The sequence below is a fragment of the Cydia fagiglandana genome, chromosome 1, assembly GCF_963556715.1.
Source record: "Cydia fagiglandana chromosome 1, ilCydFagi1.1, whole genome shotgun sequence".
Lineage (NCBI taxonomy): Eukaryota > Metazoa > Arthropoda > Insecta > Lepidoptera > Tortricidae > Cydia > Cydia fagiglandana.
This window is the reverse complement of record NC_085932.1, coordinates 14,431,912-14,454,829: the sequence shown is the minus strand read 5'-3', so window position 1 is coordinate 14,454,829 and position 22,918 is coordinate 14,431,912. Positions and strand designations below refer to the sequence as shown.

The 22,918-nt window shown below is 35.2% G+C and overlaps 1 protein-coding gene across 2 annotated transcripts in view; it reads right to left on the bottom strand.

Annotated features, from left to right (window-relative positions):
* Positions 1 to 550: 550 nt before the first annotated feature.
* The window catches only part of LOC134664772 (uncharacterized), a 36,120-nt gene continuing 13,752 nt past the window's right edge, over positions 551 to 22,918 (bottom strand). For both annotated transcript variants that reach the window (XM_063521519.1, XM_063521526.1), the window contains 6 exons: positions 18,588 to 18,666; positions 15,958 to 16,157; positions 12,572 to 12,782; positions 11,363 to 11,490; positions 6,015 to 6,183; positions 551 to 937 (listed from right to left, as the gene is read on the bottom strand). In XM_063521519.1, coding sequence (XP_063377589.1) covers positions 807 to 937; positions 6,015 to 6,183; positions 11,363 to 11,490; positions 12,572 to 12,782; positions 15,958 to 16,157; positions 18,588 to 18,654 — 906 coding nt within the window. In that variant the 5' untranslated portion in view covers positions 18,655 to 18,666 and the 3' untranslated portion in view covers positions 551 to 806. The remainder of the gene's footprint in view (positions 938 to 6,014; positions 6,184 to 11,362; positions 11,491 to 12,571; positions 12,783 to 15,957; positions 16,158 to 18,587; positions 18,667 to 22,918) is intronic.

Genomic DNA, 22,918 nt, shown 5'->3' with positions numbered 1-22,918 from the left:
CACAGGCCCATTAAACAGCCAAACAGATGATTAGTACCGCGACTATTTAGCTGTCTCAAATAGGTTGGCGTATTTTCGGCAGAAAAATACACTTCTATTTTTTTATTAAAAAAAATAAAAAAGGCGGCAAGGGCTTTGTTCTGTGAAAATATATACGTAAGAATGTTGCTTTTGTAAAATATTTCTATGATATTTATATTTCTTGCACCATTTTTGAGAAAAGCACTATATATGACTCGGCTAGAAGGCTACTTGCTGGCTTCGGATTCAATTAAACGGACTCCCAAGGTCGTCCGTTTAAAACGAATCCTCAGCCTGCAAGTAGCTACTTCCGAGCCTCGACAATAATGTACTATTGTAAGATAGATACATATGTCAAATTTGACGTTTCCACGATTCTGGAGGTCCTCTTGAACGATTTCGACAAGTCATGACTTAGATATCCAAGTCACATCTAGTCAATATCTAATGTAAATCTAGTTGATTTCTAAATCGTCTCTAGATCTTGTGATTATCTCGAAATCCGAATAGGCCTGTAGGTCTCAATAAAACTTTTTTCAATTTAAGTATTTATTATTCGATGATGTATTTTTTAATTAAACTAATTTTTACAGTCCTTATAAAATTACATTTATGTACTAATAACAGTCACAACATTTTGTAATTACAGGATGCATTGGAATTGCTAAAAAAAAACACTACTCACAGATTTAAAAAAAAAGTTCACATAGATGAGAATTAAATATATATATACAAATAACTAGTGTATTTTTTATAGTTATAAATCAATTTACATAAAGATGAAGTTAAGTACCAAACTGTAGGTCAAAAAACGATTTATTTAGAAAGTAGAAGCTCAAAAGACAGCACAGTATTGTTGTCATTTTGTCGAGAGATGATTTTGCACAGCCTTGCTGCATCGCCGCTGGATGTTCACCTGAGAAAAATATGCTTTTTAATAAAATGGTAAATATATTTAAAAAAAATGAAATTATACATTTTTAAATGATATATTATTCCTCATTTAAGTCTACGACCGCATACTATCTATGAACTAGGGTGTTTGTTAATGAATACTACAATAGAAAATGTCTTGTAATGATTGGGTCGTGACAAATCAATGTAGTACATAAATTGCTTGTATCTTGTAATATGCATACAAAACCGACACGCTTTATTAAACTAGTTTAGTCTATGGTCTGTGTTAATTGACTAAAAAAATGTCTCATAACAGTGTTAAATTTACTCTTAGATTTTCTACGTTACGTACGTTGCGGCACCTCATAGTAAGTTTCTTTTTTATTTCCTTTAATTTAAACCACAATATATCCTGTCCTGTTCAATGTGATTTATAATGGACATATTCCATTTTTAGCAAGTTATGAATGAAAACTTGGATAGGTTGAGTTTACACTGTTTTTTTTTTGTTTTTACTTAAAATGTGAAACAATATAAAATTACCTCTATTTTTGAAATAATTCGGTTTAAATTTCAATGGCTTAAATTTAGCATGGTGGGCAGGCCGAGGCTAAAACGATCGAAATATTCATTCACTTAGGACTGGGCTGCAACTAGGCTGTAACGTTACACCTTAGTCAGATTTACTCTACTAGTAGTTTCTGACTTTTGAATTACTTTTATGGAGTTAAATCTATCCATGTATACATCTGCGGCTGCCCTAAGCAGAAAACAAGTATCTCGGAAATTTTCAAAAACGGGTTTTTTGGATTTTCGGAATCTACAATTTCAGGCGCATCTTTCACCAAAAAAATAACTGTAAAATAATGCGTAGTTTTTAAAATATTCATGTTTTTAAAATCCAAGTATATTTTTTTGACCCTGTATTCTACGCTGAATTCAAGTATATGCCCCATTTCTACGCTAAATTCAAGTAACTAAACAGAGATACTTGTAATTCATATAGATGACTGAGATACTTGAGTTTAGCGTAGATGTTCGTAATTGCGAATCAGTTTATTACAATGGTAATACAAGTATCTCCCAACACAATCTGCAATTTAGGTTAGAAATTAGTTACATAGTTATACAGAAGGTACCTTGTTTAAACGTATACATAGAGAACAAATTTGTTTAGCAATATTCGTGTCAAAGGCTAACACGTGAGAGAGTCTGTGAGATTTAAGTATAAAGAAAAAGTGTTATTAAAACAATTAAAATTATCTGTATTGTTTACAGTAACGAAAACAGAACACTAGAATGCAAAGAAAGAGGAAATCATAATCATGCCGAAAAATAGAAACAAACAATAACTGACTTGATTCAATTGACCAAAAGGGAAATATTTAATCCAGAAATTTATTTTTTATAAAGACATATATTTATTATGTGGTAAAGTGAATCATCTAAGATCAATCTCGAGGAGTCTATTATTAGAGTTAGACCGAGAAAAGTCTGCAGAGATGTTGAGAGCACACTCAGTGCCAGTGTTATTTATATCATAATTTCATAGAAGTTTGACGTTTAAAATAACACCTGCACTGTGTGTGCTGTCAAAATCTCTGCAGTTTTTGGTTTAAATCTAGCCACTAAAGAGAACCACCAATTACTTGCCATATTAATAGGTAACATAGCCAAGAATCGACATTGCTTTATAAGAAATAGGGAAAACTGACTTGAAGGATTTAATTAGATTTTTACTTTGTTACATAAGTAAAGTTAAATAGTAAATAAAGTAACTATGTACCTAAGTATTTATCTATGCAAGTATGTATGTATATCGTCGGCATCGTCGCCTAGTACTCATAGTACAGTCAAGGAATTTAAATTCCGACCCATTTCGTACTTTGTCACAGTGACAATCAATATGAAAGCCGCTAGAGACCTCATACGGTTGTCACTGTGACAAAGTACGAAATGGGTCGGAATTTAAATTCCTTGACTGTACAAACTTTGCTTAATTTCCCCAAATTATTATTCCCTAGGTCAACGGACAGGGCAGTCACAAAAATCAAGATTGTTCCCAAATATTGATTTTTATGGACTGACCAGTTCTCACCATGCCATGCACCAGCCTCATTCCTATCAAAGACATCTGTCGAATAGGACTATAAAAAATGCAAGTGCAAGTCGAACTCGCCCACCTTACAAATTTAAATTATTTCTTTATTTGTAGGTACTTTAGAGTTTTCAGGTTTTTCCTTCTACTTATAGTGTAAGACAATATTACTTGCCACATTTCATAGTTCTAGGTCAACGGGACTTCCTTAAGCTACCTACTACCTACCAGTTTTAATTTTGATTCCCTTGAGACTGAAGACGACTTGAGACGAATACTTACGTATTTTGACATAAACTACCGTATCTTTTTTTACGTTAGAAGTTTAGAAGTTTAAAACCACCCATCCACGAAGACAGAGGGTTTGTTGAAGGAATGGGACATTGTATCACAAAATAATCACTGGCAATAAATAAAATCGATGAAATAGGTACCAATAACCATGTGTCAGAAGGTCTGAGGATGCCAACATCAATTACTAATAAAAAAAAAGTATATTTTCCAAGAGAAAATGAGTCTTAAATATATATAAAAAAAATATAATCTTTTCAAGCGTTTTATTATGTAACAGAAATTTTGAAGTCGACAAACCAGAAAGAAACAAAAATGAGTTATCGGTAGCTTATGTCATTAGCTTTCATTTGATACCATTTCCTTCAGAATTGCATGAAAATTTGAAAAGTTATTGAGCGGAGAGCCAAATATGTTTAGTATTTAAGAAGCTAAAGTGCTTGCTATTTCAAAGCTAAACACGAGATACTTGAATTTGTGTAGAATGGTTCTCAGATTTTCCGGCAGTAAACTACACAGAAAACATTTTATGCCTGTACAAAGTTTTATATACAAGAATATAAAAAAATTAAGTCTGTATAAGCTTAATTTTATCGCCCTTAACATAATGGTATAAAAAGATGTTATATTTTAGACCAAATACCTAACAAAACAGACAAATTACGTTTTTTTGCTCTCCTCAAAAATTTGTCAAAAATGAGTTACTTGTTTTCTGCTTAGGGCAGCTCTGGCTGTCATAAAATAATATTTTTACCTAAAGCCAGTTGAGGGTAGATGAAAACATTACACGATCAAATAATGTAAGTTAGAAGTCAGGTCGTTCAGTGTCATATCCTGGCGGTTTTGCATTTGGTTGATTAACTAGTAAATGTTATAACTATTCGAAAATGGACAAATTATTTGTTTAGTTTTATTTAAATACCTAAAGATACAAAGTATAGTACAATACAACATATCTCTTTATGCTAAAGCCTGTATTTGTAAAACCGTATTAACAGCACGGAAGGCTAAGTCTGCAAAATACCTTCAGTTAAATATTCATAACTTGACCCGAACAAGACTACCGTGGTGGATTAGATAATCCCCCGGATAATTCTTAGTAGCTCCAGTCCAGAGGATCTTGCAAGTCCGAATAACAAGTATAAATTTCTTATTGTATTCGGGTTTCTATTCAAGTATTGACTTAAATAAAAATAATTTTGGTCACTCTGTTGTCCGTCAGGTAGTTTCAATTATTCAATGGTTTACAAACATCCTCATTTATTTTGCTTAAAATAAAATACTGGGGTATAATTACCCCATTCACTTAAATGCTGGGGTATAATTACCCCATCTTTTTATTTTACCACTCATTTTTTTTCATATTTATCACATTCAGTTGTTAAGGTTAACTGTCCAATTTATAAACCACACCCCGTACCCAGGGAAATTAAATGGAATACTTTTATTTTTATTGTTAACGCATGCCGTATGCCAATCTCTTGGTTTAGTCCTTAGTTTACTGGTAGAGCAAAGCCTTCTAGCATTAAGTCCTCCATTTGCACTTTCATGTATTTTGCAATAAAGTTTAAATAAATAAATGCCGGAAATAACGTAATCCATATTTTCACATTAAATTAAGTTCATATTCATTTATTCGAAGAACATACGGGCGAAACTAATCTTTAATTTTAATTGTGTTTAAGTTTATGGTTTTTGACGAGAACAAAAAATAGTCCAAAAGTTTTGCTCATTTTGCCAACTACATATTTACTTATACCGCCATTTGAAATAGATCAATTGTGAAAAATAGATGGTAGTCGAAAAATATGTCATGAAATGAAAACAAACAAAAAATGCTCGGCAAATATTAAAAGGAATGCTACACGTTTTTTCATTAGATTAAAATGTTCAGTCCTTTTAACTAAATTGGTTGGATGTAAAACGAACGGCTTGGCAGATTTTGTTGAATAAATAGCGGCAAAGTTTCACGAGCATCTAAAACTTAATTACTCTGGTTATTATATATTTCTTCATGTTGTTCTGCACCTAGTTATACCTGTGATACAGAAGAAGAAAGTATAAGACTCCAAACAAATGATTCGACTTGGAAAATTCTACAAAAATGAATTATCTATAATATTCGCATTATGCGTTACCTACCTTCTGCTAAATTTAATGTTCACAAAATATAATATTCTTTAAAACATTTCAATCGCAAAAAAACTAGTCTCAAAGGTTCTTTGTGTGCCATTATGTAAGCCTCGGCCGGACATTAAGATTTGATTTAGTATTTAACATTTGGATTTTTGAGGTCCGGAAGCGGTAATCGAATTAAGTATGCTAAAGGCCATCAAAAGTGGAATTCACTGAAACGAGCTTTTCTACACTGAAACGAGTGTGGAAACTGTAACGAACGTGTTATTTGCGGTATAGAGATCTTAAATATGTTATTTTTATATCTTTTCAGTTAATTTCAATCACTACAATTGTCAATATTAATACGTACATACATAAATACGTACTTTCTTCATTACGAGTATTACTAAGTCTCTGGATCGCATTATTGATTATGATTATTATGATTATGATTATTCAACTTTTATATACTGCTGTGACGTAGTCTATCTGTATTGACAACTGTGACGTAGTCTATCTGTATTGGACTAGCACCAACACCAGAAGATGAGTTTCTTGTTTCTTAATGCATTTCTATATATTTGCTCACCAGACAACACATGGACTCGGGTGGAGGCAGGAGGCGCGTTGTTAGGCCCACACGTGTACAGCCCGGCATCGGCGCCCCTCGCCCGCTGCACCAGCAGACGGCTTGTGCTTTTCATGCCTTTCTCGGTGACCAGGGAGATACCTCCGCGTGCAGAGTCAAAATTTATAACCTGTTAATGAAACACTTTGGGTAAATGAAAAGTCATTAACGAAGAGTGAGTAAATTACACCCATTTTAGAATTGAAAAGGTAATGCAATTTATACTATTAGTTGAACTAAAATTTTAAGACTCTTCTAGGCTTTCTACATTGCCGTCAACTGTGTTTATTTGTAAAAAAATTTATGGCCGAGCCTTGCGTGTGCAGCACGTATGCGTCGAAGAAAGCGAAGACGTGTGTAGCACCACTGGGCGCGTACTCGCGTAGCCTACGTGCCAATTGTTAACGCTCCGTAGCGTATCGTAGTCGTGTCTCTCTTCCACACTTAACTAGTGCGACAGTGACAGTTGCGTTTTGTTTGCAACAGAGCGTTAACGATTGCACACGTCAGCTACGCACCCTGTCACACTAGACATTTAAAATTACAAACCAAAAAGAACAGTCCTTTGCCAACCGCATAGTGAGTTGAAAAAGCAGATTTTAATATCGCAGTTTGTAACTTTAAAATGTATTTCTATCTAAGAAATAAGTACAATCTCGTTTTGGCAACAACACAAAACCTCATATTTTATATACGTCTGAGAGTGGCGCACTTTTAAGTGCCTAACTGAAAGAAATTTGAGATGGTTAGTAACTAAATATTTAATGTTTTTTTTTAGTATGTATAGCTAAGATATATTTAGTTTATACCGGGTGTGGCCTGTAATGGTGTACCCTTGTTTTGCCGACAAACTTTTCATAGAATATTATTTCATCGACAACGATTCATCGAAACGTTAGTACTAGTAATATTGTTTGGCGTTATTTTGTTTCATGTACTATTTATTTCAATTTTTCTTACTGCGTAGAAATACTATTCAACGAATATTACTTGATCGCTGATTCGTTTCAAATTATTTTAATAGGCACAACTACTAAACATTGCAATTCATTTGTTCGACGTATTACTTTCATACATTTTTATATATCGTACTACTCATTTAAGTATACATTTTTCTGTTGTAACAATTTTAAGTTTCGGTTAGGTTAGAACTGCGACCCCACACAGAAACGAACGGCTATCAAAGTCGGTTTAGGTTAGGTTAGAACTGCGACCCCACACAGAAACGAACGGCTTTCAAAGTAGGTTTAGGTTAGGTTAGTACTGCGACCCCACACAGAAACGAACGGCTTTCAAAGTGGATTTAGGTTAGGTTAGAACTGCGACCCCACACAGAAACGAACGGCTTTCAAAGTAGGTTTAGGTTAGGTTAGAACTGCGACCCCACACAAAAACGAACGGCTTTCAAAGTAGGTTTAGGTTAGGTTAGAACTGCGACTCCACACAGAAACGAACGGCTATCAAAGTAGGTTTAGGTTAGGTTAGAACTGCGATCCCACACAGAAACGAACGGCTTTCAAAGTAGGTTTAGGTTAGGTTAGAACTGCGACCCCACACAGAAACGAACGGCTACCAAAGTCAAATATTACATATTGAAATAATTTTATGCGTAGTAAATTTTATTAAATGCAATCCAAAATGAAATAAGAATACCCGTAAAGAAATACCACGATATAAACTATATACGAAATAACTCGAGTGCCAATTAAAAGTCCCAGATTTAAATTTACTAGTATCAATTCTTCGACGCAATGACTTGTCGATGAAATGAAAATACTTGAAACGTTGTCTTCGAAATAACATTCGATGAAATGTCTGTCGGCAATTCAAGGGTAAACCGTATTAAAAATCAAACCATAAGTTATTTTTAAAAGTCGCTGAACAAATGTTGGTCAGTATGAGGAGTACAGCCTACAGTTTATTTTTTTGGTCATATTACAGGCCGGTTTACCCTTGAATTGACTTTAAAGTTTATTCTAAGACGCAATGTATTGCGAATTTTGCTATCTTTAAGGCGTGACAAGCAACGTCAATCACAATGATATGGCGTGCCGATGGCGTCCATTGAAGCTAATATTTATTATGTATGAAAAATAGAAAGTCTAAATACTTCATAATTTTTAAAAGTTGTTGAACAAAGTTATCACCGTTTGAGGAGCACAATCTATGTTTTAATTATTTGCTGTTGTGACAGGCCACACCCGGTATTTGATAAGAATGGAAAATTGGCGTATGATGGCATTGATGGCTGGTTTATGCCCGTGCTAAAATATGAAAGATACTGACTTAAACTGTCACGTTAGACAAGTGGAACTATCATAAATATTATAATCTAAGCACTTATTATGATGTGAACTATGACAAAGATAAATTAGTAAATACATTTTTAGAACAAATTTCTGTACGATAATACTTTATTTTAGCAAATACCTTGGGAGTTAATACGTACTTAATACGTAAGAGTGGTAACTACATACTAGATAGGTAGGTAGTAGCTATTAACGATAGATAAACCCTAGACCTACTGCCGTATTCGAACTTCAAGATATTAACAAGAGACGACACGTACTAGATCCATTCCAGATACGTTATAGTTTAGATATCAACTAGTTCTCTTTTCCAGCGCAATTCGGGCAACCAATGTCACTTTTACGTTAGATAGAGTAAGATATCTATTAGATGTGAATTGGATCTCTAAGTCATCTGTGGAAATCGTTCAAGAGTATCTCCAGAATCGCGCAAATGTCAAATATGACAGGTTAGATCTTAAACATATCGTTATAGTGTCTTGGTGATGTCTAAAAGATATCTAATAGATGTCTATTTCAAAATCTGAATCGGGCCCCACCTCACTCAGTCATTATACAATTTCACAACCCTCTTTTTCAATATAACACCTAAAGTGGCAAGAATTTCCCAAGTAAAGTTCTAAACTCAATGATCCATAGAAATTAGAATAGAATTTCCAATCCTTCCGGGGGCTCTCTATAGCCACGTTAAGCGCGGGATTTCTGGCATAATCATTGTTAACAGCAACGTCCCTTACGTTGCTGTTAAAATACATATAATATATTATAGAAGGGTCAAAAGTGGCACCAAGTGGTTCGTGTAACATTACACTCGGCGCTGGCTAGCCATCCACCGTGTCTAGATATCCACCAGCCGCCCTATTATGATTTTCTATGTATAAGAAGATGAGTTCGTTTAATTGTAACTAAATTATTTTTTATTTTATTTATTTATTTTGGTTTATCCAATTTTATATTTTAGTAGTAGTAGTAGTAGTAATCACTTTATTGTACACAACACAGGTTTACAAAAATAAATTACAGTAATGGAAGTACAAAGGCGAACTTATCCCTATAAGGGATCTCTTCCAGCTAACCAAAGCTAGCTATATTTTCTATTAAGTCTATAAATATTTTTTATCGCCTATCGCCATGGGCCTGTCACGTTCTAACAAGTATGGCATGCGATAAAAATGCAACCATGCTGCTACCGCAGGTTTATTGAACAGTTATAATTAAGATCTGGCAGTCAACATTTTCTACGACAGCATTACTCGTACCTATCCAGAAATCCTAATATATTGTCTTGAACAACTAGTTAAGATATCAACATCAAAAACAAAGCTGATGGTTCCAGAATTCAGGACGTATACTCTTGCAAACATGTTTGATTAAGAAATTTCATATGAGTGATGGTTGTGTGTTAAATAAGGGTCTAAAATATAATTAAACTATACAACTTCGTCTTGTGGTACGCTGCTACGTCATGTCAAGGAAATTTATAACGTGAATCGTAAAAATTTATATCATATTTCATATCGTGGTATTTACAGCACGAAGGAATGACGGATGCCAGTGATATGATGTCATTTAATAATACATTTTTGTTACACAATAATATGAGTACGGTGGAGGTTATTGAGATTTCTACGTTCCCATCGTATGAACGCAAACTAACTGCATTTATTTAATAGCTGTATTTAACCACCCTCTTTGTAAACTACGCTATTTATCCAAGTTCTTTGATGATTTTGAACACACAGTTATAATTTTGTTTGACATTATAATTAACGACAAAGGACGATGTTGTGAAAACATTTAAAAGTTTATGCAATTAAATTTGAACAGCGTAGTCAAGTTTTGTTTTAATATAGCAAGTTATACTGTAACTGAGTTAAGATTAAATCCCTCTTAGTTTCAAAGTAATCTCTCTCAGAACCACCTACGAGGGAAATACATAAGTTTACTACAGTAGTTATATGTTTATGTATATGATTATGTATTCAGTAAGTTATCTAGAATCCTAGGAGTGGTGGCTAAAGTCTACAAAGAGCTAAATCTGTTGTACTTATATAAATAATATTATAGGCTTAATACTGCCTTTATATATTATGATTAATGCTTATTTTGTCCTTGTATAAAAAATAAGCCTTGGAAATAAAATTATAATAGGAGTATTCTAATATTAGGTAAGCAAACAAAATTCTTAATAATCTGTTGTTCGGGATACGTTATTAACTTAAGGTAGTCCGACCTTTGAAATATACCATTTTAAGGCGACTTAAGTTTTTTTTTTACAAAAAAAGGTATTTTCGACGGACAAGGTTCCCGCCATCCTTGACACAATAAAATATGGTTATTAGTATACTTTGTTATACACACACATAATTTTTATTTTGTATACTTTGTTATACAAAATAAAAATTAAAAATACCGGGTGTGGCCTGTAATACGAGCAAAAAATTAAACTGTAGGCTGTAGTCCTCAGTATACTGATCAACATTTGTTCAGCGACTTTTAAAAATAACTTGTGGTTTGATTTTTAATACACTTTAAAGTTTATTCTAAGACGCAATGTATTGCGAATTCTGTTATGTTTAAAGGCGTGACAAGCAACGTCAATGACAATAATATGGCGTGGCGATGGCGTCCATTGAAGATAATATTTATTTTGTATGAAAAATAGGGAGTCTAAATACTTCATAATTTTTAAAAGTTGTTAAACAAAAGTGTGACCGTTTGAGGAGTACAATCTATGTTTTAATTAATTGCTCGTGTTACAGGCCACACCCGGTATTTTTAATTTTTAACAAGCAGAAACATCTGCGAATGATGCTAATTAAGCTTAGAATAAATTTAAAAGTGGAAAAATTACTGTCTTGGGTCAGACTTGAACTCACGGCCTCTGGATCGATACTCCAGCGCTGTGCCATCTGATCCACCTCGCAACACAGTAATTTTGTCCACTTTTAAATTTATTCTGAGCAAAATTATATTGTTAAAATGAATATTTATAAAGACCTGGTCTGCGTGAGTCCAAGTGATTGAAGACGGGGGTTCGGGCGTATGTCGTACAGTGCACGTGAGGTTGATGGTGGAGTCGGCTTGAATGAACAGTTCGGCGCCACTTGATATTGTTGTTTCAGGCTCTGTACAAAAAGAAAGTGAGTATCGTACCTACTTATATTTAATTAAACTTTAAACAACTTTTAAAAAATTTAAGTGAACCGGGATTTAATCATTTACATTTATTCATGTTTGATTAATAAACATAAAATAAAACTATTGAAACGGATTATGTCGCGTGTAAAAAATAATTAACAAATACCTAGGTGCTGAAATTTATAAAAAAACAAACACGTTGTTGTGTTGAAACGAGTTTTCAACATTTTCAATGGGCTTTAATTGTATTTTAATACACGAAGTTAATTAATATTTAATGTTATAAGTAAAACAGGATAATTCCTTATTTTATTTTGATTATCGGAAAAATACAAGTATCATTAAAAAAGTGTTTTTATCATGTTATAAAAATTTTAATAAATAAAACGCGTCTATATACTTAATCAAAAGTTTGAAAAATCATCTTTTCATTTCATGAAGTCTAATAGTTAATACTCAAGTTAAAAAAATCAACTCCAGATAAAAATATTACGATATACCTACATACATTAGTTATACACATGGCGAAGAGTATTTACGATACTCCAGTCGTCTCCTGCAAGAGGATGTCGAGGAATGCTTGTAGGTAATGGACATATCACAATATTGATCTCCTCAACTGCTTGAAGTGGATTTCACCTACGATGTTAAGAAAGACTGCATGCCCAATGGGTGGCGTGGTGGAGATCTGGCACTCGCACTTGCTAGAAACACTCCGCTGCGGGTTAGATCCATAGCGTCCATCCGTTAGAGCGTGACTTGTGTTGTGGTTGTTATCTTACCAACGATATTGAGAAAGACTGCATGCCCAATGGGTGGCGTGGTGGAGATCAGGCACTCGCACTTGCTAGAAACATTCCGCTGCGGGTTAGATCCATAGCGTCCATCCGTTAGAGCGTGGCTTGTGTTGTGGTTGTTATCTTACCCACGATATTGAGAAAGACTGCATGCCCAATGGGTGGCGTGGTGGAGATCTGGCACTCGCACTTGCTAGAAACATTCCGCTGCGGGTTAGATCCATAGCGTCCATCCGTTAGAGCGTGGCTTGTGTTGTGGTTGTTATCTTACCCACGATATTGAGAAAGACTGCATGCCCAATGGGTGGCGTGGTGGAGATCTGGCACTCGTACTGGCCGGAGTCGCGTCGCTGCGGGGAGCGGATGCGCAGCGCCCACTCCTCGGAGCGCGGCTTGTGCTGCGCCTCGAACCGCTGGTCCGATGTGTACGTGTAGCGTCCCACCGTCAGCAGGTGGATGTCACGGTGACGGACCCATGACACCTGTGAGTCATAAGTGAAAATAACGTTACCCTTGCATAACATTACCTATTCCTATGCAATATTAAAGGATCAGGATGGAAGTAGAATAATTTCAGACTCGCTAAGATCTCAGCTAGGAAAGTAGAGCGGTGCGCATTTCCAACTTTAAAATGGAACTTTCCATTCTAAAATGTTGCCTGGTATTTAGTTTTAACTAAATGCAAAACTTCGATCGCTTAACACCAGTTTTACATTAGGTACGTACGTATTTATTTCAGTGATGTTTTGCCATGTACTCTTTGATTGGGTTTATTGAGTGTACATAAATGAAATTATGTTTTGATGAATAATTACATTTAATTCAGTACATGTTAGTCACGTTTCACCTTGTTTCACTAGTTAGCTAGCCGAATAATTCGCATGAGTCGGTACCAATTAAATAGTAACGACTTTAAAAAACATTAAAATAATAATGGGAATCGAAGCAATGTTGAGAAATAACAAAAGCAACCCTGGTGAGTTATTACACCCATTTTAATAAAGTCTCGGCTTCATTTTAATACAATTTTATTTTGTTCGTCCCTGTATTTTGATTCTTAGAATTCTTACACGATTTCTTTATGAAATTTGTTTTTCGTGCCCCGTTCCATTACACGTTACAAACCTTTATCAGTTACCAATTTAAAATTAACGCTGCCTGAGTAATGGTCACCCCACCAAGAGCACAAAATTTTGATAGGTATATTTAATTGTACATTTAGTTATTTTAGTCGTTGTCAGTTTGTTTTATATTCAAGTTATGATTAGATATACAATTTTCAATTTAAAATCCATAACCAGTCAACTTTAATAAAAAAAAATAAGAAATTTAAAACTGGTCAGGTAAAACCTGTATAAAATTTTGTCAGAAAAATACACATTACATCCTGGGTTTCATTTGGGATTCTATAAAATGGGACGTGATGAGGCATTTTACTGGTATACGTGCTATCAATGGTGATGCTTAAGTGCGCACTTCCGTGAAACGATCGCTGTGAGAGGAGGTAAACGAAAAATATATATTGAGTAGGTACAAGTTCATCTAGTTTGAGCTTCGTAAGCACGCAACTTTTAATGTCCCTCCATATAACCTACTTATTTTGTTAAGGTGATAAGACTTTTATTGTGTACTACTTATAGTGTTTATGTAATTAAGTAAATTATTAAAAATTAATTAATTTTGTCCTTCTGCCTGAAACACAGGGAATCCATGTTCAGACATTTGTAAACCACTTGTCTTTAATAAAGATCCTTAGTCTGTAAGAGCAACCACTGTGTCCAACTGTCCACTGAAGGGCACTACTACTACTCGTGTTTACTTTTCACAATCAATTATTTGTATTGTATGATTAGGGAGATTTCATTTATTACGAGATTTCATTTATTATAAATGAATTCTTGTATCATAGGTACAAATATAAATTTAAGTTGGAGTTAAGTAGTTCAACTTCATCAAATGGCACTTTTTGCATGCAAATGCTTTTATTTTAAATTTTCTTGAAACTACAATAATCACTCAATTATGTAATAAGATTACAGGATTTCAGGAAAAATAGGTTCAATAAGCAAAATTATACCTATTTACAAAAATTACCCATTCTTTTTTTTATTAAATAATCTTGGAATTGCTTGTACCATCAGACGTAAAATTGCATAGTGACTTTATCAATGAATTCATTCATAATTTCTCCATGCAATGTCGCAGCTCACTGTACAGTCAAGGAATTTAAATTCCGACCCATTTCGTATATTGTCACAGTGACAACCGTAAGAGGTCTCTTATCTAGCGGCTTTCATATTGATTGTCACTGTGACAAAGTACGAAATGGGTCGGAATTTAAATTCCTTGACTGTACATATCAGTTTCAATTTATAGCAATAAATAGGTTATGTAGCATAATTTCTAAAATAACATTTTTAGGAATTTCGTACATTAGACATTTTGATTTTCGATGTTCTGTCTTTAGGAATTTCGTACTTAGGAAATTTGATTTTAGAAATTATGCTATATAACCAATAAATAAGGTGGTTTAATATGAAACAAACAAAAAGATCAATGCAACGGCGAAGGAGGGTCAACCGACTTAATCGAAATCCACAAATTAGATTACCGTTTCCTCTCCAACGCCTGATTGGACATCCTGAGTGGTGTTAGAAAACACAAATTTAGTGAATGTTTATTTACTGAAAGTTAACGCCATTGTATGTGTATGTATTGTATTGTAATTGCTGTGAAAAGGAGATGGCGGGATAACTTGGACGCATTCTACATTCTACAAATGGTGGGAAACCCGAAACAGGGTCGAGTGGAGAAAACTATAGTTCGTTTTTTTTAGAATTAGAAGAACTTGAAAGAAGGTAAGCGATTTTGACATGTCTTTTAATTGAAAAACGCTTTTTTTTTAATCATAAACTAGTACTTATGAAAGCAGAAGAATATAAATGAACTTATTAGATTCATAATAGTTACATATTTGCCGTAACTTATTTTTAAAATGTGTTTTTCAATTAAAAGACACACCAAGATTGTTTACCTTATTTCTAATGCTAAAAAAACGAACTTAGCTCAGCAGTGGGACCTGTGGGACACCAAAGTCGGCTATTAAAAAAAAACCGGGCAAGTGCGAGTCGGACTCGCGCACGAAGGGTTCCGTACCATAATGCAAAAAAAAACGGAAACAAATGAAAAAAAAATCGGTCACCCATCCAAGTACTGACCACGCCCGACGTTGCTTAACTTTGGTCAAAAATCACGTTTGTTGTATGGGAGCCCCATTTAAATCTTTATTTTATTCTGTTTTTAGTATTTGTTGTTATAGCGGCAACAGAAATACATCATCTGTGAAAAGGTGTAGTTTACAAGTAAACTACACCTATGTGTTCTAAATGTTCTAATATCAAATAATAATCGTATAAAAAATTGTTACGTTTCAACTCCCTTCATTCCTACAATATTGGCTCTTCGCAGTGTCCATTAAACTAACGCGTTTTTTATCACAGCTGACAACATACATGTTTTTAATTCATAATTATGCCATGTTAAATATGAATGCTAATCCTTAGGATTAAGTGTAAAAGCTTGGGCACCTGAGGCAACCTTCTAACTTATTAGGACCCAAGTACGCACGACACATTATTTTACCAAGTATTTACTCACGGTCCTGTTCTGCAAATTCTTGACTCGGCACAATAATCTGACGGGGTGTCCAACTAGTCCAGTTATGTTTCTTGGAGTGCTAGGATCGAAGTAAGGAGCATCAGCAGATCCTTGCCATTCTTGCAGAAACTCTGCCCGAAAGCGTTGAGAAGATATGTCTACTGTAGTGTTCTCTGCCGGGGCATCTGTTCCGGAGCCAGCTGTTGGATTAAATATTAGGTTAATGGTAATAACAGATGGCCAAGCAAAATTTGTCAGTAGAAAAAGGCGCGAAATTCTAATTTTCTATGGGATGATAACCCTTCGCGCCTACATTTTATAATTTGCCGCCTTTTTCTACTGACAAGATTTTCTTGACCATCTATATTAGGTACTACACTCATTATTCGCTTGCCCTTATCCCATTCATTTGGGGTCGGCGCAGCATGTCCATTTCTTCCATATCTCTCCCTCTCCCGTCCTCTCATCACACTTGCGTTCATTTGATATTTACTACTATTAGTACTACACTCTTACATCATTTTACTTCTCTGAGAACACGTTTTGCCAACAGTACCTAGTAACAATAATTAAAATTTTATTTTATACCTCTATTGTGTGATTCTGTTCATATTTACACATTAATCTTAGTAAGATGTATTATGTATACTTAATTAATAGACATTTCAGAAAAATCTAGATAATGAGACCAATGAAAACAAACCCTGAGTTTGGCCTACTTTGTTTTGAAATTGATAATTTGTATTCGCGGCAAACTTATTATGCACCGAATTTGAAGTGACAAAGTGTGGTAGTGCCAAAATAAAGTTATTTTTTTCATAGAAATTGGACGTTTATGCTGACCAATCTGACTATACCACACTTTGTAAATCTTTACAAAGTTTGTGTAGAGTTAGCTTTTAGACTCTACTATGTCATATGGAGTCGGTCGAGCAATAGGGAATTAAGATCGAAATCTAATCATCAAAGTTATATTAATAATTAATGTAAGAACTTAAATAAATATAAGTAACTATGGAGATCTATAAGTTACTTAGTAATTGTTTTTAAAGATAAAATATTTTACACATTATTTTTATAACATCGAAGTTAATGCAGATACTTAGCTTAATCTCTATAAAACGAATTCTAAGCTATTGCTAAGCCTAACTCCTAACATTTAATCGTCACACTAAATTAACAACGAACTTTAAACAATTTTAAGCCCCGCGCCATGTTAAGGTTTAAAGTCGTAAAGCTCGTAATGACTCTGAACTGAACTAAAACCGCCTCTTTTAAAAATTAATGGCTCACTTTGAAGGGAGTCTTTCAGGAGACAAAAGCCAGCTACTACATCGCATCTTATGGTACAGCCTGCTTCACCCCACTCATTCAAAAGCAGCGGACCGAATATGAATACATATACATATATAACAAGATGTATACAAAGAATCCCGTATTTATGATTTACGAGAACGAACGTCATTTTGTTGAGGCGAACTGTTAGCGTACATTTATTTGGCAACGGAGCAAGAAAGAACGCCTTTATTGCCTGGGTTAACAGTTAATAATGTGCCATTACGTTTAGGATTTTCTTTCGTTTCATGTTTCAAATATTTTGCCTTTTGATGTTCGTGAGTCTGGAACGTTCGATTGAGTGTGTGTACGAGCCTGATCTATCGACTAAAGCTTAATAAATTGATGAAAACAATATAAGATATAAAATATTTAATGAATAGACATTCTTCAATAAATAAATTGTATCCTATACCGACAATTATAACACTCATTAGTGATATACGTAGAAATGTGTATGTCTGTCTTTATGTGCCTGTCGAACAAATCTGTCAATGAATGGAGAAAAATATACACAGATGTGTCTGCAATCAGCGCCATAAATATAGCACCTATGTATGTGCAAAATTGACGGGCATAGTGACAGCCGATAAAAATGGAACCATGCTGCGCCCAGCCAGGATTCGCATGTTTCGACCGGGAATGCAAGCGTTGCTCAATCGCGGATATCAGGTAACGTTTGCAAAATATCGCTTGCTCATTATACACTGATTGATGGATCTATAATTCATCGTTCATTTTACACAAAAGTGATGTGAGTGTGACAGTTTGTTTTTAACAAGCCAAAATAATATTCGCCCCAAGATAAACTGAACGTGAAATGGCGGTAAAAGAAAACTTTTCTCACAAAACAGTTTATCTTTATCTGGCCTTAAGTTGCGGATTAGAACGCATTATAAAGGATTAGGATATGTGTGTAGATAAAAATAGATATATAAATATTGAATGTTACATCCATTCATTAAAAAAAAACAGGCAGTAACAAAAGATGCGATTAGTACCTAGTCACTAGCTAATTTACTTTATATCCAATGTGATAATTTCTATTGATCCGAAACATCTTTTTTTTTTCAAATAAAGACTTAACATAATTGAAGATGAAGTAATATTAACAGAGTATGAATTCTAAGTATGACCCGTATTCGTATACCATCTGAAGACAATGGGCCAAACAGATACGTATTATCCCCCTTCCCCTAGCCTCTACACCCGCTTCGTAGCAATGGTTACTCACATACCGATAACACTCATAATTCATGATTATTCAGGGTAATGCCAGTGTCACACATACGTACCAATGAGGAAGAGGAAGCCATGTAGAAGAGATAGCAATAAAACGGATTTCGTCCCAGTCTGGCCCATTCCGGCGGCGTGCTGAAAAATGCTACAGCTTTAATATGGGAATTTGCTTACGGTAAATGGTTTTAAATTTGAATACAGCATTAATTTTAGGTACTTTAAGTATAATAAAATGCATTTGCACACTTCAGGACATTCGGAATAATTTTATTGTTTTCACAGTTCTTACAAAATACGAGTAAAATACCTTTTAAGAAATTGTTTTTTTTTTCGTGTACGTTAAATTATTATTTCATTTTAATTCTAAAAAAAAGAAGAAAGAAGAAGAAGAATGCGAAAAATGTATTCTATAAAATAATATGTACTTCAAGCCCTCGTATTTTGTACACATATTGCATGATGTTAAGGGTCTACTGCGATATAAATTCATTATTTTAACCTTAAATCCAAAATTATCGTTTATTTGAGATGTTGATGAAACCATCTCCGGACCAGTGCGTGGATATTGATTGTGTTGTGTGTCGTGCCGTAGACAATAAACATTAAACAAAAATGGGTAGTTTCATTTCATTGATTACCTCGAACATATATAAACCAATTCGGATAGTTTAGTGTTGTTTACCAATATATCCATTGTTATTTTGGAGGGACGTCTATCTTTTGTGAGAGAAACGTCAGATATAAGGAAAAAGTAATGAATTTATAGTGCGTCAAGCAAATCTTGTCAGTAGCAATGTAAAGCAAACTAAAGTAGGGCAACACTCAAAGAGTAGTATTGCGCTAAGAAAAGCAGCAATGTACAATGTACATCGAACCAAAACTTTTTTTTCCGCTGAGCGCGCCCTGTTACGTACGTCAATTCAAATTGTCACTCGTGGATTCTCTATTGAAAATGTTTGAAATTGTTATTAAATGGCATTTAAATGGTATGGACGGACAATTTAAAAGCGGTGTGTGGTGAATTTGAAGATCTCAAAATAAAATTAGAAGTGGAATATGCCGTTAAACAAGAATGTAATGAATAAAATCATTGCTTCAGCAGGTAGATGTCCTATTGGATTTTAATATTTTATTAGATTTATATCTTGGAACTGTAAGCATTGTAGGCACCTTATCTTTGATTAAGCACAATTTTATTTAATATATTGGTATTTAATGGCGACACAGCAGAAATATCTCTGGAAATAGAATCGATTCAGATTGTAAACAAAGATGATGGCTGTCATTCGCGATCCACATTCCACAGATAAAACACAGATGACACGCGATTTTCGAATTATTCGAACACAGTGTTGCTAACCCGCGATTTTTCAAATTTGCCGCCGTTTGCTACTGACAAGATTTGCTTGACGCAGTATACATCGCGGTACCCGTTAATGTAATAAAATATTTATAAAAAAACGTAATAGCTATGTAACTCTAACTATGTACCTATTCAGATATAATTGATGCCTTAAACTCATACTTGTAACGGAATAGAACCCTGTTTTTTACAAGCTTTTATTTAGTTTCACCTGACCGTTTTCTGTCTGTTTGTCGGTCTGTAATCAAATCTTGCAAGTTAAATTTGATCAACTTCCCGGTTTCCGATTGAGCTGAAATTTTGCATGCATGTATAAATCGGATGACAATGCAATATTATGGTACCATTGAGCTGATCTGATGATGGAGACAGGAGGTGGCCACAGGAACTCTATGATGAAACAACGCAACCTAATCGTGTTAGGGGTTTTTAGAATTGTCTCGATGAGTGTTAGTTGTCTGTCGTAAGAAAAGTACAGTCAGCGATACAAGCTAGTACCAAAAATTAATTTTTTGCCAAAAACTTATTTAAAATAAATTAGTTCTTAAAATTAAGTATAATACAGTCGACGTCAAAGATATTTTTACACTTTTGCACCTCACTCCTTTGTAATAAGGCGAAAAGTGTAAACATATCTTTGACGTCGACTGTACAAACCAGCATTTTTTTTTATATCTTTATTTAACGAGCTTAGTCTAAAAGACGATGCCGCTCAATAAAACACATCATGAATAGTTCTTACAATACAATTAAAAGCTAAACAGTTAATTCTTTTCGTCTTCGGAGGCCCACCATCACCATACTGTACAGAGCTCTCGCTTCCCTAGATTGAGGGAAAGCCAAGATCCTGTTGCAGCCGTCCAGCTCCTTAATATTAATGCCTTGGAGCAAAAGATCATTCCTTTTGTCTTCGTTCCGAACACACTCCATCATGATATGATACTTAGACTCTTCTTCTTCCTCGCGTTATCCCGGCATTTTGCCACGGCTCATGGGAGCCTGGGGTCCGCTTGACAACTAATTCCATGATTTGACGTAGGCACTAGTTTTTACGAAAGCGACTGCCATCTGACCTTACAACCCAGAGGGGAAACTAGGCCTTATTGAGGTTAGTCCTGTTTCCTCACGATGTTTTCCTTCACCGAAAAGCAACTGGTAAATATCAAATGATATTACGTACATAAGTTCCGAAAAACTCCCATGAGTCGTACCCATGTACGAGCCGGGGTTTGAACCCGCGACCTCCGGATTGAAAGTCGCACGCTCTTACCGCTAGGCCACCAGCGCTTTATTATGTGTAAAAATACGGTTCTCGACTCGCGAGGTGAATGATAGGCTAAATTTTCAAGAATCTTTAAAGAGTGCATCGGTAACACTGATCACGCCTCTTGAGTCAGGGTGTACACATGTCGCTTCGGCTCCTCTTCATGATATGATAGACATCTTCTAATTTACCATACAAAAACCGGCAAGCGACAACAATCTCAACTCGCAAGTCAATGAGAGCAGTATGTCACAATTTAGAATACCGGTGACGAACCAATACGAGGTACTACCAACAGAAAACACAGAAAACAGACGAGCCAAAAGAAAACGTACGGGCGTAAACAATTATACGGCACCTACACAGAGGAATACCCACATCCCTAATATAATAATAAGAGATGAAAACGCAACTAAAAATCAAGACACACTGAAGAAAATCCGAGATACAATAGCAAAAAACAACTCAACGCTCAACGTTATGGGTCGTCAAATAAAAATCAATCCAGAGAGCGCAACGGCCCGTGAGAATATTCTCATTACGCTTAATGCTTGCGGGATAGCCAGGGTAATAGCACCGAAACCGAAGGCCGACAGACATCCGGCGACCAGGATCGTGCTTAAAAATGAAACCTATGGAGAAGACGTCGACACCATCGCTAACGAAATAGTAGACTGCATTGGCATCAAACCAACAGCAATCAAACCACTAGGGAGAACAGGGAAATCACACCTACTCATCTTCGATGGCAAATACAAATCAAGGGACATCCTGGAGAGCTTCAAAGCGTCCTATAGGAAATTCTTCTGTGCTCCTTCCATCAAGGTCGAGCCATTCAAAGAAAACCCCAGGCACATTGTTCAATGCAAAAAATGTTATGCATTCGACCACTCCAAGCAATCGTGTTACGGCAAACAAGAAGAACCGCAGATAATCATCACTACGCCCGAGGGCACAACGACGAAAGTCTGTAAAAATTGCAAAGCAGAAGATCACGGCGCGAACAACGTCAAATGCCCAATGTTCAAAAACATGATTGAGAGGCAAATGGAACAAGCAAAAATTAAGCAAACAAAGAGGGAGGAGAGAATCAAACGCTCAGTGGTAAGACAGGGTGTCAGATACGCGGACATCACAAACATGAGGCTATTCTCCACTCTGCCACAAAACGACATACCACAACAACAACCATCCACAGAACAAGTCCCGCTGACAATAGGCGGTCTCACACTCGAGGGGCTCTATCAGATGCAGATACAGATGCACCAGACACTGATGAGGCTGATCGACACAATAAATAAGACACATCCACACCATAATGTTTAGTAAAGACAAAAAGAAAATACAGAATTTAAAAATCTTACACCTGAACTCCCAAGGAATCAGGAACAAATTCTCAGAAATAAAAGCACTAGTCGAGAAATACAGACCGGCTATAATCATACTAAACGAGTGCAAGATCGACTTCGACAAACACAAATATGACATAAAAGGGTACGATAAACTCACCCACACACTAAAACGACACTTAGCCACGGCCATGTACATACAGAGGGGACTAAGATGGGCCGAAACGGAAGTCACCCCAGGATGGACCGACGAAAACAAGATGATCGAAGGTGTCGGCATCAAACTGTTCACCAACCACACCACCGGACAATACATCAATATAAAAGGAATCTATATTCAGATTCCAAACCAACACCACGCCAAAGAAGAACTAGAAGAGACCCTAGCCGACGAACCATCAATCATCATCG